This window comes from Melanotaenia boesemani, chromosome 7 (genome assembly GCF_017639745.1).
Source record: "Melanotaenia boesemani isolate fMelBoe1 chromosome 7, fMelBoe1.pri, whole genome shotgun sequence".
NCBI lineage: Eukaryota > Metazoa > Chordata > Actinopteri > Atheriniformes > Melanotaeniidae > Melanotaenia > Melanotaenia boesemani.
The window spans coordinates 25,054,917-25,074,111 of record NC_055688.1 but is presented as its reverse complement, the minus strand read 5'-3'; the positions used below and the strand labels follow the sequence as shown (position 1 = coordinate 25,074,111).

At 40.2% G+C, this 19,195-nt stretch overlaps 1 protein-coding gene and 1 pseudogene across 27 annotated transcripts in view; both read left to right on the top strand.

The window, feature by feature from the left end:
- The window catches only part of LOC121642654 (protocadherin gamma-C5-like), a 324,465-nt gene that overhangs the window by 214,567 nt on the left and 90,703 nt on the right, over positions 1-19,195 (top strand). Inside the window, exon 1 of one of the 27 annotated variants that reach the window (XM_041989477.1) lies at positions 1-2,397. The exons of 23 other annotated variants lie outside the window; for them this stretch is intronic. In XM_041989477.1, coding sequence (XP_041845411.1) covers positions 7-2,397 — 2,391 coding nt within the window. In that variant the 5' untranslated portion in view covers positions 1-6. Of the gene's footprint in view, positions 2,398-3,329; positions 5,843-9,859; positions 12,426-19,195 lie in introns of those variants that run through there. 3 more of the 27 variants (XM_041989464.1, XM_041989461.1, XM_041989470.1) reach the window with 3 other exon arrangements.
- LOC121643463 lies at positions 14,422-16,981 on the top strand (annotated as a pseudogene).

Genomic DNA, 19,195 nt, shown 5'->3' with positions numbered 1-19,195 from the left:
GACACGATGAGATGGCAAGTAGGTCTACTATTGTTTTTCTCGGCTCTCTCTGTCCGTTATGTACAAGGGCAGGTTAGCTATTCCATTCCAGAGGAAATGTCAAAAGGCTCGTTAGTCGGTAATATAGCACAAGACTTAGGTTTAGACATAAAGCGACTGAAAACAGGAAAAGCTCGTCTGCATGTTGGTAACAGCGCTGAGTATATCCAGTTAAATAGAGAAAAGGGACTTCTTCTCATTAAAGAGAAGATAGACAGAGAAGCATTGTGCAAACAAGCAACACCTTGCGCTTTACATTTTCAAATAATTTTAGAAAACCCTATTGAGTTCTACCGCGTGACTGTGGAAATTACTGATATTAACGATAACCCCCCGATATTCACAATGAATAATATGTTGTTTGAGATTAGCGAATCGGCTGTAAGAGGTGCAAAGTTTATACTGGAAAAAGCATTGGATGCTGACGTTGGAATAAATGGGCTCAAAAGCTATTCCCTTGACCCAACAGATAATTTCGTTTTAAAATTTAATGAAAACGCTAATGGGGGAACAGAAGTAGAAATGGTTTTGGAGAGACCTCTTGATCGGGAGAAACAGGAGCGTCTGACTCTTACACTAACAGCCATCGACGGAGGGGATCCACAGCTATCAGGGACAGTCCAAATTCACGTAACTGTATTAGATGTAAATGACAATGCTCCAGTATTCACACAATCAACATACAAGGGTAGTTTAATGGAAAATTCTCTAAAAGGAACCTCATTAATGACTATAACAGCCACTGATATAGATCAAGGAGTAAATGGTTTTGTAACGTATTCTATATCAAATAATGTCGATGGCATTTTGGATTTATTTGAAATACACGAGACAAGTGGCGTTGTACGTTTGATTGGCAACGTGGACTATGAAACATCAAAACACTACCAGCTGAATATTAAAGCAAAAGATCAAGGTGGGCTTTCTGACTCCTGTAAGATTATTTTTGATATTACAGATGTAAATGACAACACTCCGGTAATAGATTTAATGTCAACAACACAATCTATACCAGAAGATTCCAAACTACAAACTGTTGTGGCTGTTATGAATGTGCATGATGCAGACTCGGAAAATAACGGTTTAGTGAGGTGTTTTTTCAGTAATAACGTGCCTTTTCATATTGAAAACACATCAAGTGGTTTCTATAGCATACTTACAGAGAGCGAATTAGACAGAGAGAGAGTTCCTGCGTATAATATCACAGTAACCTGTTCAGACGAGGGCGTACTTTCCCTCTCTAGCAGCGTCACTCTCACCTTACAGATCTCTGATGTGAATGACAATGCGCCTGTCTTTGAAAGGAGCTCATATGAGGCCTACATTGTAGAAAACAACACTCCAGGTGTCTCTATATTTACAGTGAAAGCTACAGACACTGACTGGAATCAGAATGCGCGTGTTTCTTACATACTGGAGGACTCCTCTGTTAACGGAGTGCCAGTTTCCTCATATGTGTCCGTTAGTGCTGATAGTGGAGTCATCCATGCAGTGCGCTCCTTTGACTACGAGCAGATCAAAGATTTCCAGTTCCGCGTCAAAGCGCAAGATGGAGGATCTCCTCCACTTAGCAGCAACGTGACTGTGAAAATACTGATCCAGGACCAGAACGATAACCCTCCTCAGGTTCTGTACCCGGTCCAGACTGGTGGCTCTGTGGTGGCTGAAATGGTTCCTCGTTCAGCAGATGTGGGTTATCTGGTCACTAAAGTGGTGGCTGTTGATGTGGACTCTGGACAGAATGCCTGGCTCTCCTATAAACTACAGAAATCCACAGACAGGGCGCTGTTTGAAGTGGGCTTACAGAATGGAGAAATAAGAACTATCCGCCAAGTGACTGATAAAGATGCTGTCAAACAAAGACTGACTGTTATCGTGGAGGATAACGGACAGCCCTCTCGTTCAGCTACAGTCATTGTTAACGTGGCGGTGGCGGACAGCTTCCCTGAAGTGCTCTCGGAGTTTGTTGACTTTCCACATGACAAGGAGTACAATGACAATCTGACTTTTTACTTGGTGTTGGCTCTGGCTGTAGTTTCCTTCCTCTTCATCACGTGTTTGGTGGTTATTATATCAGTAAAAGTCTACAGATGGAGACAGTCTCGCATCCTGTACCACTCCAACCTCCCTGTGATTCCATATTATCCTCCACGTTACTCAGACACTATGGGAACAGGAACTCTTCCACATGTGTACAATTACGAGGTGTGCAGGACAACTGACTCCAGAAAGAGCGACTGTAAGTTTGGCAGAGCTGGTAGTCAGAACGTGCTGATAATGGATCCCAGTTGTACGGGAACGATGCAGCGGATACAGTATGAGAAGAGCATCCTGGATGAACCGGACTCTCCCATAGAGGTTAGATTTTTTTTTAAATATATATATGTAATTATTCTAAATGTGAAACACTTTACATTTAACTGTTAAGGGATTTACTTAACAGATTACCGTCTCTCCCACTACATACACACGCGTGTGCTAACTTGTAAGTCAAAAGCTTCCAGTGCTGTTTTTCTTTTTTTCTCAAAGTATTCCCATGTCGCAGTGTATATATCACCTACACGTATTTTCCATCATTGTTGAAAGTTACAGCATATATCACTGATTTCAGCCACGATATAAAGAAATTGAAATTTTATCAGGCAACTCAGTCCTATGGACAGTATACATTAGTAGTTCGCAGTCTTAACGCCAACTTCTCAAAGATGTCGTTTCCCTTTTGAACGAAATTTGGAGCATATTATTGCTTGTTGATCAGATTGCCCAAATTCTGAATACTGGACATCGACACTCTCCGAGTTTTCTTTTGCCTCCCCCATTTCAAAGATTCCACTTTATACAGGCCAACAGACAACTGTTTGTCTGTTATTGAGATTTAAGTATTTTCATTTGAACCATTTCCTTTCAGTTTGTCTGTAGATGTACTCAAGGTTTTTTAAAAGTAGAGCTGCATGAAGCTGCACGTCTTCAAAGTGACACAAAATTTGCTCCAAATGACTTAACATTCTGCATGTCCAAGGATAATCTGTGGGGTTTGAAAACACCTCTATGTACCTTCACAGATACAGCTATCAAGATTTAAAAATTTTAATTGAGGTTTTTGTAAATTTTTCATTCTTGCCTTCTGTTCTCTTGAATCCTGTAGTTTTTCCGTTTGAACTGATAGGGCCGCTGTTGACCATAGTTTCGACTTACGATAGTAGATTTGTTGCAGAACCTCCTCTGTAACATCGACATAATAAAGAAAAGGGACGAGGAAAAAGAAGGGCTGCTCATATTATCAACTACGCCCGGAAAAGAAATAGACTTTTCGGCTCGTTTCCGTTGTGGACTATACAGGAATTGAGTTACTTCATTCTCGAATCTCATCAGTTCTATGGAATATAAAAGCAGCGGATTTTATTGAAAGTTATTGGATATAACAATGACAAGGCAAGTGACGCTGTTTATCTCTCTGCTCCTGCTCGACTCGGTGATCGGGCAGGTCAGCTACACTATTCCCGAGGAAATGGTCAAAGGATCTTTAGTAGGTAACATAGCTCATGATTTAGGATTAGAAACTAAACGTTTTATCTCTGGTAAAGCTCGAATTTACACTCGGAGCAGCGGAGAGTACATCGAGCTGAACAGAGAAAGAGGAGTCCTCCTTGTTAAAGAGAGAATAGACAGAGAGGCGCTCTGCAAGCAGACGTCGCCGTGTGCTTTGCATTTTCAGATCATTTTAGAAAATCCTATGGAATTTTACACTGTTACAGTTCAGATCACAGATATCAACGATAATGCACCAACATTTAAAAAACGTGAAATAGCTTTTAAAATCAGCGAGTCAGCAGTGAGTGGGGCGAAATTTGTACTTGAAAAGGCTGTTGATCTTGATGTTGGAATTAATAGTGTACATGGATACGAATTAAAACCAACAGACAATTTTGCTCTAAAGCTTTTCAATAACGCTGACGGTAATAAAAATGTTGAAATGGTGTTACAGAAGCCCCTAGACAGAGAGAAACAAGAGCAAATATCTCTCGTGTTAACCGCTGTAGATGGTGGAGAGCCGCAGATGACAGGAACAATGCTGGTTGTCATCACAGTTTTAGATGCTAATGATAATGCTCCAGTTTTTACACAGCAAACATACAAAGCTAATGTTGCAGAAAATTCACCAAAAGGAACAGTTGTTGCCACTGTTACAGCCTCAGATGCTGATCAAGGCTCTTATGGTAAAATTACATACTCGATTACAAATGCAGTAGATGAAGACAAAAACCTATTTGAGATCAACAATGAGAATGGTGAAATTACTTTAATTGGAATTATTGATTTTGAGGAGTCACAAAAATATCAAATAAATTTACTTGCTAGTGACGAGGGGGGTCTTACTGATTCATCCAAATTAATTGTTGATGTTCAAGATGTTAATGATAACAGGCCTGAGATTAACATAATGTCAAAGTCTAATGTGATATCAGAAAATGCTCAACTCAATACAGTTGTTACTATGATTAATATCGAAGACAAGGACTCGGGAGAAAATGGGAAAGTGCATTGTTATGTGAGTGAAAATATTCCATTTATCTTAAAGTTCTCAACAAATAATTTCTTTAGCCTTATTACAGACCGTGAACTAGACAGAGAGAAAACTTCTGAATATAATATCACAGTGAGCTGTTCTGATGAGGGAGTACCATCCCTCTCCAGCAGCGTCACTCTCACATTACAGATCTCTGATGTGAACGACAACGCACCTGTCTTTGAGAGGAGCTCATATGAGGCCTACATTGTAGAAAACAACACTCCAGGTCTCTCTATATTTACAGTGAAAGCTACAGACGCTGACTGGAACCAGAATGCCCGTGTTTCTTACATACTGGAGGACTCCTCTGTTAACGGAGTGCCAGTCTCCTCATATGTGTCCGTTAGTGCTGATAGTGGAGTCATCCATGCAGTGCGCTCTTTTGACTACGAGCAGATCAAAGATTTCCAGTTCCGCGTCAAAGCGCAGGATGGAGGATCTCCTCCACTCAGCAGCAACGTGACTGTGAAAATACTGATCCAGGACCAGAACGATAACCCTCCTCAGGTTCTGTACCCAGTCCAGACTGGTGGCTCTGTGGTAGCTGAAATGGTTCCTCGTTCAGCAGATGTGGGTTATCTGGTCACTAAAGTGGTGGCTGTTGATGTGGACTCTGGACAGAATGCCTGGCTCTCCTATAAACTACAGAAATCCACAGACAGGGCGCTGTTTGAAGTGGGCTTACAGAATGGAGAAATAAGAACTATCCGCCAAGTGACTGATAAAGATGCTGTCAAACAAAGACTGACTGTTATCGTGGAGGACAACGGACAGCCCTCTCGTTCAGCTACAGTCATTGTTAACGTGGCGGTGGCGGACAGCTTCCCTGAAGTGCTGTCGGAGTTCACCGACTTCACACACGACAAGGAGTACAATGACAACCTGACTTTTTACTTGGTGTTGGCTCTGGCTGTAGTTTCCTTCCTCTTCATCACATGTTTAGTTGTTATTATATCAGTGAAAATCTACAGATGGAGACAGTCTCGCATCCTGTACCACTCCAACCTCCCAGTGATTCCATATTATCCTCCACGTTACTCAGACACTATGGGAACAGGAACTCTTCCACACGTGTATAATTACGACGTGTGCAGGACTACTGACTCCAGAAAGAGCGACTGTAAGTTTGGCAGAGCTGGTAGTCAGAACGTGCTGATAATGGATCCCAGTTCTACAGGAACGATGCAGCGGATACAGAATGAGAAGAGCATCCTGGATGACTCTCCTTTAGAGGTGAGCCCATATTTTCTGATAAACTAATAAATGGTTTAAATCTATGACAAAATAGCTATCCCCCAACAGCGTGTCACTCTTTTAATTCCACCAGCTTCTATTTAAACGAGTCAAGTGTTTCAGCACCAGACAGCGTGATTCTTCAATTAGTTGCTTTGGGTTTTTTGTAATTCGTTTCATGTCCAATTTGTTTGTTTGTTTCACAGCGTGATGCTGTTCTGCCGTCATTTTCAGTACTGTGATTTGTGTTTGCATGCTTTGAGTAATTCGTGTCTCATTCTTTTTCAGCTTTGTTTGGTTGTTAATTTTTTTTCTCTGTTTTTATTTATTTTAGACTGATAGTACCTCTTAAAGTAAAAATAATAATTTGTGCCCCTTTTCGGACATATTTATTCTTTTTAAAGTTTCATTTTTCTGTCTTCATTTGTTTCAATAATTTAACTGAGAACAATAACCACATTATGATTTCAAAATATATTTTGAGTAAGTTTCTTACACACATTCTCTTTTTTCTTCCCCTTTCTTTGTTGCTTGCTTTGGTAAAACTATTGTATCATGATCAAGCGCAGTTTCATCTTTTGCACTCTGAGGGACGCTGTCGACCAGTCTGTAATTGTTTCACTGCAGATTTCAGCAGAGCCTCCCAGATTCCAGATCATTTACATTTAATGGAAGAAAGGTTGACACAATGGACGTTTCTAGTCGCTGAGGATGCTATAAAACGGCTTCGGATTTGAGACTATTCTGATCGATATTTGGTTTCATCTCCCGTCATTTTCAGTCTTGCAATTTGTGGAATTAACTCGTCTTTTTTGGATTACTTTTTATTCGTCGTTACTGAAAACCACTGACCGACACGATGAGATGGCAAGTAGGCCTACTATTGTTTTTCTCGGCTCTCTCTGTCCGTTATGTACAAGGGCAGGTTAGCTATTCCATTCCAGAGGAAATGTCAAAAGGCTCGTTAGTCGGTAATATAGCACAAGACTTAGGTTTGGACATAAAGCGACTGAAAACAGGAAAAGCTCGTCTGCATGTTGGAAACAGCGCTGAGTATATCCAGTTAAATAGAGAAAAGGGACTTCTTCTCATTAAAGAGAAGATAGACAGAGAAGCATTGTGCAAACAAGCAACACCTTGCGCTTTACATTTTCAAATAATTTTAGAAAACCCTATTGAGTTCTACCGCGTGACTGTGGAAATTACTGATATTAACGATAACCCCCCGATATTCACAATGAATAATATGTTGTTTGAGATTAGCGAATCGGCTGTAAGAGGTGCAAAGTTTATACTGGAAAAAGCATTGGATGCTGACGTTGGAATAAATGGGCTCAAAAGCTATTCCCTTGACCCAACAGATAATTTCGTTTTAAAATTTAATGAAAACGCTAATGGGGGAAAAGAAGTAGAAATGGTTTTGGAGAGACCTCTTGATCGGGAGAAACAGGAGCGTCTGACTCTTACACTAACAGCCGTCGACGGAGGGGAGCCACAGCTATCAGGGACAGTCCAAATTCACGTAACTGTATTAGATGTAAATGACAATGCTCCAGTATTCACACAATCAACATACAAGGGTAGTTTAATGGAAAATTCTCTAAAAGGAACCTCATTAATGACTATAACAGCAACTGATATAGATCAAGGAGTAAATGGTTTTGTAACGTATTCTATATCAAATAATGTCGATGGCATTTTGGATTTATTTGAAATACACGAGACAAGTGGCGTTGTACGTTTGATTGGCAACGTGGACTATGAAACATCAAAACACTACCAGCTGAATATTAAAGCAAAAGATCAAGGTGGGCTTTCTGACTCCTGTAAGATTATTTTTGATATTACAGATGTAAATGACAACACTCCGGTAATAGATTTAATGTCAACAACACAATCTATACCAGAAGATTCCAAACTACAAACTGTTGTGGCTGTTATGAATGTGCATGATGCAGACTCGGAAAATAACGGTTTAGTGAGGTGTTTTTTCAGTAATAACGTGCCTTTTCATATTGAAAACACATCAAGTGGTTTCTATAGCATACTTACAGAGAGCGAATTAGACAGAGAGAGAGTTCCTGCGTATAATATCACAGTAACCTGTTCAGACGAGGGCGTACTTTCCCTCTCTAGCAGCGTCACTCTCACCTTACAGATCTCTGATGTGAATGACAATGCGCCTGTCTTTGAAAGGAGCTCATATGAGGCCTACATTGTAGAAAACAACACTCCAGGTGTCTCTATATTTACAGTGAAAGCTACAGACACTGACTGGAATCAGAATGCGCGTGTTTCTTACATACTGAAGACTCCTCTGTTAACGGAGTGCCGGTTTCCTCATATGTGTCCGTTAGTGCTGATAGTGGAGTCATCCATGCAGTGCGCTCCTTTGACTACGAGCAGATCAAAGATTTCCAGTTCCGCGTCAAAGCGCAAGATGGAGGATCTCCTCCACTTAGCAGCAACGTGACTGTGAAAATACTGATCCAGGACCAGAACGATAACCCTCCTCAGGTTCTGTACCCGGTCCAGACTGGTGGCTCTGTGGTGGCTGAAATGGTTCCTCGTTCAGCAGATGTGGGTTATCTGGTCACTAAAGTGGTGGCTGTTGATGTGGACTCTGGACAGAATGCCTGGCTCTCCTATAAACTACAGAAATCCACAGACAGGGCGCTGTTTGAAGTGGGCTTACAGAATGGAGAAATAAGAACTATCCGCCAAGTGACTGATAAAGATGCTGTCAAACAAAGACTGACTGTTATCGTGGAGGATAACGGACAGCCCTCTCGTTCAGCTACAGTCATTGTTAACGTGGCGGTGGCGGACAGCTTCCCTGAAGTGCTCTCGGAGTTTGTTGACTTTCCACATGACAAGGAGTACAATGACAATCTGACTTTTTACTTGGTGTTGGCTCTGGCTGTAGTTTCCTTCCTCTTCATCACGTGTTTGGTGGTTATTATATCAGTAAAAGTCTACAGATGGAGACAGTCTCGCATCCTGTACCACTCCAACCTCCCTGTGATTCCATATTATCCTCCACGTTACTCAGACACTATGGGAACAGGAACTCTTCCACATGTGTACAATTACGAGGTGTGCAGGACAACTGACTCCAGAAAGAGTGACTGTAAGTTCGGTGGAGCTGGAAGTCAGAACGTGCTGATAATGGACCCCAGTTGTACAGGAACGATGCAGAGGATACAGAATGAGAAGAGCATCCTGGATGAACCAGATTCTCCTCTAGAGGTTAGACTTAATCGCCTTAAACTGTATCTCTCTGTAACATGAGTGTTTTTTTTTTTTTTTGTTTTTTTTGTTTGTTTTTTGTTTGTTTGTTTGTTTTGTTTTTATACAAATACCTTTTTATCTAATATATATTTGACGTTCGAAAAAATCCTTCCTGTTCATATCAACACTTCATGTTTAGACGTATCCACTCGATGGGAATCTAAATTTAGCACCTTGGACAGAGACAGCACTATCCTGCTTCTTTGGTGGCTCTACTTTGCTCGTTCTCTCTCTTTCTCTCTCTCTCTCTCTCTCTCTCTCTCTCTCTCTCTCTCTCTCTCTTTCTCTCTCTCTCTCGTTCTCTCCCTCTCTCTCTCTCTCTCTCTCTCTCTCTCTCTCGTTCTCCCTCTCTCTGTCTGTCTGTCTGTCTGTCTCCCCCTCTGTGTCTTTCTCTCCTTCATTACGTTCTTTCAACTGCTATCTACTTTTTTGTATGTGCTTATATCAGTAAGTTACACATCTGTTGGTGTTTTCACGCACGGCTCATCAGTTTATTTGCCTGTTTTATGTTTTTTTCTTTGAACTAGAAATATACATTCCCGCAGCTTTTCGGAGTATATTTACATATCTTGTAATTTTCCACTTTGAACTCATCGGGCCGCTGTTGGTTAACGTGATGCAGATGTAGGCAGGCTTTCTAGCACATGCCCAGAAGCCTTGTCTATATTTCAGAGAATGACAGAGAATGAGAGAACTGCTCACGGAGAGAAAATCCTCTACATGGACGCATTTAACACTATTTTTCTTTACCGCCTTTAGATTGGTCGATATTGATCTAACTGTTCATATTCACATGAGATTTGTTTTGTTGTTTTTGTTTTGTTTATTTAACTTTTCGTCATTAGAAAACCGAGCAATTTCTTTGTCATTTTATTGTATTTTTTGGCGCTGTTGAAAACCGGATCGAACAATGGCACGGCAAGTACTGCTCTTCATCTTTGTCTACTCCCTCGGTTCAGTTAAAGGACAAGTTAGCTATTCTATTCCGGAGGAAATGGCAAAGGGCTCTGTAGTGGGAAACATTGCTCGGGATTTAGGTTTAGATATACACAGACTCAAATCAGGTAAAGCCCGTATTTTTACGAGTGACAGTGGGGACTACATCGAGCTGCACAGAGAACGAGGAGTCCTCCTTGTGAAAGACAGAATCGACAGAGAATCGCTCTGCAGACAGACGACGCCTTGTGCTTTACATTTGCAGATCATTCTTGAAAACCCCATGGAGTTGTTTCGAATAACAGTAGAGATAATCGACATAAACGACAATAGTCCCAGTTTTAAAAATGACGAGAAACGTTTTGAAATCAGCGAGTCTGCTGTAACGGGCTCTAAATTTGTGTTAGAGAGAGCAGTTGATTTGGATATCGGCATCAACGGTGTGAAAAACTACAGTTTGAAGCCTGCAGATAATTTTGTTCTGAAAGTAGAAAGTCATGCGGATGGAAATAAGAAGGTTGAAATGATTTTACACAAGCCATTAGACCGAGAGAAAGAAGAGGAAATGTCGTTGCTGTTAAAAGCTGTAGACGGGGGAGATCCTCAACTGTCTGGTACAGTGAAGATTTATGTGAGCGTGCTTGACGCAAACGACAATGCTCCCGTTTTTACTCAGTCGGTATACAAAGCAGCCATAGCGGAAAATTCTCAAAGAGGAGCAACAGTGATAAGAGTAAGTGCTACTGATGCAGACAAAGGAACTAATGGAGAAATTTCTTATGCAGTATCTACTACAATGGACAGTATGTCGGATATATTTACAATTAATGAAAAAGGCGAAGTAGTTTTAGTTGGTGAGGTTGATTTTGAAAGAGCGAAATATTACCAAATAGATATTGAAGCTAAAGACAGAGGTGGTCTCTCGGATTCTAGTAAGATTATAGTTGATGTTATTGACATCAATGATAATAAGCCTATAATCAGCATACTTTCCAAATCTGATGCCATTCCAGAAGATTCTGCACATAATACAGTTATTGTTATGTTCAGTGTCCTTGACCCAGATTCTGTTAACAATGGTATAGTAAACTGCAGAATAAATGAAGATATACCATTTAGAATTATAACTTCATTAAACGATTTTTATAGTTTAGTCACAGATGGTGATTTAGACAGAGAGAAAGCTTCTGAGTACAATATCACAGTAACCTGTTCTGATGAGGGAGTACCCTCCCTCTCCAGCAGTGTCACTCTCACCTTACAGATCTCTGATGTGAATGACAACGCACCTGTCTTTGAGAGGAGCTCATATGAGGCCTACATTGTAGAAAACAACACACCTGGTCTCTCTATATTCACAGTGAAAGCTAGAGACGCTGACTGGAACCAGAATGCTCGTGTTTCTTACATACTGGAGGACTCCTCTGTTAACGGAGTGCCAGTCTCCTCATATGTGTCCGTTAGTGCTGATAGTGGAGTCATCCATGCAGTGCGCTCTTTTGACTACGAGCAGATCAAAGATTTCCAGTTCTGCGTCAAAGCGCAGGATGGAGGATCTCCTCCACTCAGCAGCAATGTGACTGTGAAAATAGTGATCCAGGACCAGAACGATAACCCTCCTCAGGTTTTGTACCCGGTCCAGACTGGTGGCTCTGTGGTGGCTGAAATGGTTCCTCGTTCAGCAGATGTGGGTTATCTGGTTACTAAAGTGGTGGCTGTTGATGTGGACTCTGGACAGAATGCCTGGCTCTCCTTTAAACTGCAGAAATCCACAGACAGGGCGCTGTTTGAAGTGGGATTACAGAATGGAGAAATAAGAACTATCCGCCAAGTGACTGATAAAGATGCTGTCAAACAAAGACTGACTGTTATCGTGGAGGACAACGGACAGCCTTCTCGTTCAGCTACAGTCATTGTTAACGTGGCGGTGGCGGACAGCTTCCCTGAAGTGCTGTCGGAGTTCACTGACTTCACACACGACAAGGAGTACAATGATAACCTAACATTTTACTTGGTCTTGGCTCTGGCTGTGGTTTCCTTCCTCTTCATCACATGTTTGGTGGTTATTATATCAGTGAAAATCTACAGATGGAGACAGTCTCGCATCCTGTACCACTCCAACCTCCCTGTGATTCCATATTATCCTCCACGTTACTCAGACACTATGGGAACAGGAACTCTTCCACAGGTGTACAATTACGAGGTGTGCAGGACTACTGACTCCAGAAATAGTGACTGTAAGTTCGGCAGAGCTGGTAGTCAGAACGTGCTGATAATGGACCCCAGTTATACAGGAACGATGCAGCGGATACACAGTGAGAAGAACATCTTGGATGAACCAGATTCTCCTCTAGAGGTTAGCTCACTGTGACACTGCTCAACACTTTACAAATAGAAATAACAATGCAGTTCATATTAACATACTTTTGCTACTATAATTTCTTAGTGTTTTCATTAATAACCTTCTGCAGTTATCTTCATGGCATCATATTTAGTGGAACACTCAGCAACATGAAAGAAGAGGTAATTTTTCTCTACACACAATGCCATTTCTTCATAAGGTTAACATTTTCTCAAATACATCCAAATGCTTACTTAATAAGTACTTAGCATCTTTTAATATCATTCTGGTGGAATATCTTCATCTGGTAGTTAAACTATCACTGTGTTCTTGCAGATATTTGATACAATATTTGGAAACATAAACAGTTCATTAATTACTAAAACAAATCTTTGCAATTCTATATTTGCTGCTTTTATATGGCTCACCTGTCCATTTGCAAGGCATACAATAAGATTGTTTGATATAGTGGGATATGTTAAATATAAAGAATACACTAGGGTCAAATGTAATTTTGTTTATGCATTTTACCTGGTAAGAAATCTTCCAAAACTGTATTTGAAACATTTGCAAAGTTGCTTGAGTTATAGAAATTAACAGTCTGTTAGTGTATTGCCGTTTGTTAGATTTTGATAAGTTAGATAATTCCAGTTAAATAACGAAATATATATATATATATATATATATATATATATATATATATATATATATATATATATATAATGCAAGCTAAACTTCTGACTATGCTGGCATTTATAATATTTGTTCTAATCAGAAAACAGAGCCCATACATGTCAATATGTCATCATTCTTTTAGTGCATGCACTCTTTGAACTCATTTTGAATTATAAATCTTTAAGTTTATCCATCCATTCATTCATTCATTCATTTTCTATACCACTTATTCTAATTTAGGGTTGCTGGAAATGTTTGTGTCTTTCTTTCTTCTGCATTAGCTGTTTTAGGAATATATGTGACAAACATTTACAAATGTTAAAATCACATTCTTGATATAAATATATACAAAAAGAAAGCCTTTTTTTTGCCTGCCTTTGTAATATTCTCTCCTTGTAGCGTTAAGGTTCTGCTTTTTTTTTATTTTTATTCTTCTGCATAAATCTTACCACCTTGGATAGCAGTATCCAGGGAGGAAAAGTGTGGAATAGCAGAAGAGATATTCATTATTACTATACCAAACATCTTTACAGTACACTGTATTTTGTGACTTCATGTTGTCACCAGTTCTCGTTTGCTTTCTTGATACCTTAAAATCTGATGCTATACTCTGCTTTGATACAGAAAAGCTTGGGTGGTGAAAAGACATAGTTTGTACATGTTGTTGCTTGGGCACTAGCAACATTGTTTGAAGCTTTGTTTGTTTTTCAGTTGTGTTTATATTGAGCAAACATTTATGTTTTCTAAATGCAATCGCTTTTTTCTATTTTTCACTCCAACAAATATTTAGCTGTGGAAAAATTAATGTTTCTTCTTAGTGGATAGTTAATCCTGTTTACTCTCACAGGGGCATTGAAGAATATTTCAGTGAAATACCAAGGTACAAAAATACCTGCCTCTCAATCGCACATAAATAATAATTACCTCTTTTTAATTAAGTCAGCATTGCATGAGACTTATTAATCCAAAATGTTTGCATGATCAAACAAAAAAACTAGAAATAAAAACAAAATCCTAGTAATTCCAAGAAATGCATTTTAATTTGATGTAATATACACTGGATATTTATTTTAATAGAGAAATAACATATTTTAAATTTCCCTTATGGGTAATCATTTCTCTGAAACCACAATATTTTGAATTCTGTCAGTTCTGTAAGGTCTAAAAGTCTTATATCTTTATATTGAACATCCTTCTACATGACGTAGTTCTCTGCAGTGCACGAGTTTGGACTCTCAGGGCCGCTGTTGGCTTATAGCTTTCCTCCTCTGTTTGCTACATTAAAGAGAGAAAGAAACGCTTATCGAGGACACAAAGTCTGTGAAGAAGACCGGAGATCTCTGCACTGCGAATAATTTCGTTCAGGATCAGGAAATATAAATATTATCTGTTGTCTTTTGGAGCATTTCATGATGAAGGAAATTCTACTCTTTGGAATTTAACAGTCTTTGCACATCGATTATTTGGTGAGGAGGAAATGTCGAACAGAACAATGAAATGGCAAGTACTGTTGTTTGAATTCATAATTTCCTTCAGCTTGGTGGTCGGTCAGGTCACTTACTCGATTCCAGAGGAAATGGCAAAAGGCTCCATAGTGGGTAACATAGCGCAGGAATTGGGGATCGACGTGAAAAGATTGAAATCCGGGAACGCTCGAATATATACAGAAGACAATACAGAATTCGTTGAGCTGAATAAAGACAGAGGGCTCCTGCTCGTCAAAGAGAGAATCGACAGAGAAGCGCTCTGCGGGCAGACAACACCTTGTGCTTTACATTTACAAGTCACACTGGAAGACCCGATTGAATTCTATTCAGTTACAATCGAGATTAATGATATTAACGACAATGTCCCAAGCTTCAAAAAGGATGAGATGAAATTTAGGATAAGTGAGTCCGCTGTAATTGGAGCTAAATTTGTGCTAGAAAGGGCTATGGATCTTGATGTTGGTGTGAATGGATTACAGGGTTATTCATTAAAACCTACAGACAATTTTAGTCTAAAGCTTCACAACCAACAAGACGGTAGTAAAAAAGTAGAGATGGTTTTACAAAAACAACTAGATAGAGAGGCACAAGAGCACATATCTTTAATTCTCACTGCTACTGATGGCGGTGAGCCTCAGCTTTCAGGAACAATGCGAGTGGAAATCTTAGTGCTCGACGTCAATGATAATGCACCTGTTTTTACGCAGGAAGTTTATAAGGTTAATATCATGGAGACTGCTCCAAAAGACACTATTCTGACTACCGTCAGTGCTGTAGATGCGGATAAAGGTTCAAACGGGAAAGTGCTGTATTCCATAACAAATACATTAGATGACGTCCCGACTATGTTCCACATCACCGAAGACAGTGGCATTGTAACCTTAACTGGAAATCTGGATTATGAAAAAACAAAGCTCTATGAAATACACGTACAGGCTAGTGATGATGGGGGGCTAACTGATTCATGTAAGATTATTGTTGAAGTGACCGATACAAACGATAACCACCCCTCTATTAATATAATGTCTAAAACAAACTCGTTATCTGAAAACACTAAACCAGGAACCGTAGTAACAATATTTAATGTTCAAGATCCTGATTCGGGAGAAAATGGGAAAGTCGTATGTAGTATGAGAGAACATCTTCCTTTTTTAATCAAAGCAACTTCAAAGAAATTCTTTAGTTTATTGACAGACAGTGAACTAGACAGAGAAGGAGCCTCTGAATATAATATAACGATAATCTGCTCTGATGAGGGAGTACCCTACCTCTCCAGCAGCGTCACTCTCACCTTACAGATCTCTGATGTGAATGACAACGCGCCTGTCTTTGAGAGGAGCTCATATGAGGCCTACATTGTAGAAAACAACACTCCAGGTCTCTCAATATTCACATTGAAAGCTACAGACGCTGACTGGAGCCAGAATGCCCGTGTTTCTTACATACTGGAGGACTCCTCTGTTAACGGAGTACCAGTCTCCTCATATGTGTCCGTTAGTGCTGATAGTGGAGTCATCCATGCAGTGCGCTCTTTTGACTACGAGCAGATCAAAGATTTCCAATTCCGCGTCAAAGCGCAGGATGGAGGCTCTCCTCCACTCAGCAGCAATGTGACTGTGAAAATATTGATCCAGGACCAGAACGATAACCCTCCTCAGGTTCTGTACCCGGTCCAGACTGGTGGCTCTGTGGTGGCTGAAATGGTTCCTCGTTCAGCAGATGTGGGTTATCTGGTCACTAAAGTGGTGGCTGTTGATGTGGACTCTGGACAGAATGCCTGGCTCTCCTATAAACTACAGAAATCCACAGACAGGGCGCTGTTTGAAGTGGGCCTGCAGAATGGAGAAATAAGAACTATCCGCCAAGTGACTGATAAAGATGCTGTCAAACAAAGACTGACTGTTATCGTGGAGGACAACGGACAGCCCTCTCGTTCAGCTACAGTCATTGTTAACGTGGCGGTGGCGGACAGCTTCCCTGAAGTGCTGTCGGAGTTTGTTGACTTTCACACACGACAAGGAGTACAATGACAACCTGACTTTTTACTTGGTGTTGGCTCTGGCTGTAGTTTCCTTCCTCTTCATCACGTGTTTAGTTGTTATTATATCAGTGAAAATCTACAGATGGAGACAGTCTCGCATCCTGTACCACTCCAACCTCCCTGTGATTCCATATTATCCTCCACGTTACTCAGACACTATGGGAACAGGAACTCTTCCACACGTGTACAATTACGAGGTGTGCAGGACTACTGACTCCAGAAAGAGCGACTGTAAGTTCGGCGGAGCTGGTAGTCAGAACGTGCTGATAATGGACCCCAGTTCTACAGGAACGATGCAGCGGATACAGCTTGAGAAGAGCATCCTGGATGAACCAGACTCTCCTATAGAGGTCAGTCATTTGGGCTAACGCCACTTGTGACACTTGTGAGTTATTTAATGTTTAGTAGCTGCACAATACACCAGCATTCAGCACCATGGACAGTAACATATATCGATTCTATTGGTTGGACGTCATCATGCTGTGTGCGTTGTTGCTCTTAAGTTTGTTTTTTTCTGAAATCTGTCTGTCTGTCTGTCTGTCTTCTTTTATGAGTATCATGTCATTATTTGATTTTAAACATTCATTCACGCATAAAAATGAATTCATTTTCTTCATCCAATTGTATCATACAAAGTTGTCTACAGTATGTGATTAGCTCTCCACTGTTTTAGTCCACCACTGTGTCCTTTCGGGCTGTTTAATAATTTTTTTAATTCGAGTACTTAAAAAGATATATTTAAAAGTATGTTCACTCATATTCATAGCTTTTCCTCTGAGTTTTCTGCAGTTCCTTACTTTGTACCCTTAGGGACGCTGTTGGTCAATTTGCTGCTGTTTCACGACAGATTTAAGACAAGCCCTCCTCGCCAATATCACCTCAAATAGAGAAAGACTGACACGGTGTTGAAACGTCTGTATGCACTTAAAACGCGACGGGGATCAAAATTCGCTATTATAAAAGAGTACTAAAGCTACTGGAATGTAACAACTTTCTTCATTTTTAATGTGATGGTCATCCTGTCACCGTGAGGGATTTTTCTTTCTTTTGGCTCTCCAGAGGAAAATGTCGATCAGAACAATGAGACGGCAAGTACTGTTGTTTTCATTCGTCCTTTATCTTAATTCAACGCTTGGACATGTCAGCTACTCCATCCCCGAAGAAATGCCAAGTGGTTCTTTAGTTGGCAATGTTGTTCAAGATTTGGGTTTAGATATAAAACGACTGAAGTCTGGCAAAGCTCGTGTTTATACGGGAGACAGTGCTGAATACATTGAGCTAAATAGAGAACACGGACACCTCCTTATCAAAGACAGAATAGACAGAGAAGTCATATGCCGACAGACAACGCCTTGTGCTTTACATTTCCAGATAATTTTGGAGAACCCCATGGAGTTTTATAGTGTCACAGTCGAGATTATAGACATAAATGATAATCCTCCCACCTTTGAAAAAGAGGAAGTCCGCTTTAAAATAAGCGAATCAGCTGTTATCGGGGGAAAATTCGTATTAGACAGAGCAATAGATCCTGATGTAGGTAAAAATGGTCTTCTAAAGTACGAACTGGCACCCACCGATAATTTTGTGCTTAAACGTGATAGTCAAGGTGATGGAAGGGAAAAAACTGAAATGATATTACAAAAGCTTCTCGATAGAGAGAAGGAAGAGTTCCTATCATTAGTACTAACTGCATTTGACGGAGGAGATCCGCAAATGTCAGGAACTATTCGGATTTTTATAACAGTTTTAGATGCCAATGACAATCCGCCTGTGTTTACAGAGTCCACATACAGAGCCACTGTATTAGAAAACTCACCAGAAGGAACAGCTGTCACCAGAGTCACTGCGTCGGATGCAGATGATGGAATAAATGGCAGGGTAAAATATTCAATAACAAACAGTTTAGATCAAGCCCATACACTATTTGAGATAAACGAAGACAGCGGAGAAATCAAATTAGTGGGACATATTGATTATGAAAATGCACGTAATTACCACATAAACATACGTGCAAGTGATAATGGTGGACTTACAGATTCCTGTAAAGTTATAGTTGAAGTAATAGATAGTAATGATAACAAACCAATGATTGATATAATGTCTAAATCAAATATGATACCTGAACATTCTAAACTAAACACTGTTATTGCAATGATGAACGTTCAAGACCCAGATTCAAAAGAAAATGGTAAAGTCCACTGCTTTATCAATGAAAATACACCTTTAAACATTAAGTCGACATCTGATAATTTCTACAAATTAGTAACAGACAGTGATTTAGATAGGGAAATTGCTTCTGAGTATAATATCACAGTAACCTGCTCTGATGAGGGAGTACCCTCCCTCTCCAGCAGCGTCACTCTCACCTTACAGATCTCTGATGTGAATGACAATGCACCTGTTTTTGAGAGGAGCTCATATGAGGCCTATATTGTAGAAAACAACACTCCAGGTGTCTCTATATTCACAGTGAAAGCTACAGACGCTGACTGGAACCAGAATGCCCGTGTTTCTTACATACTGGAAGACTCCTCTGTTAACGGAGTGCCAGTCTCCTCATATGTGTCCGTTAGTGCTGATAG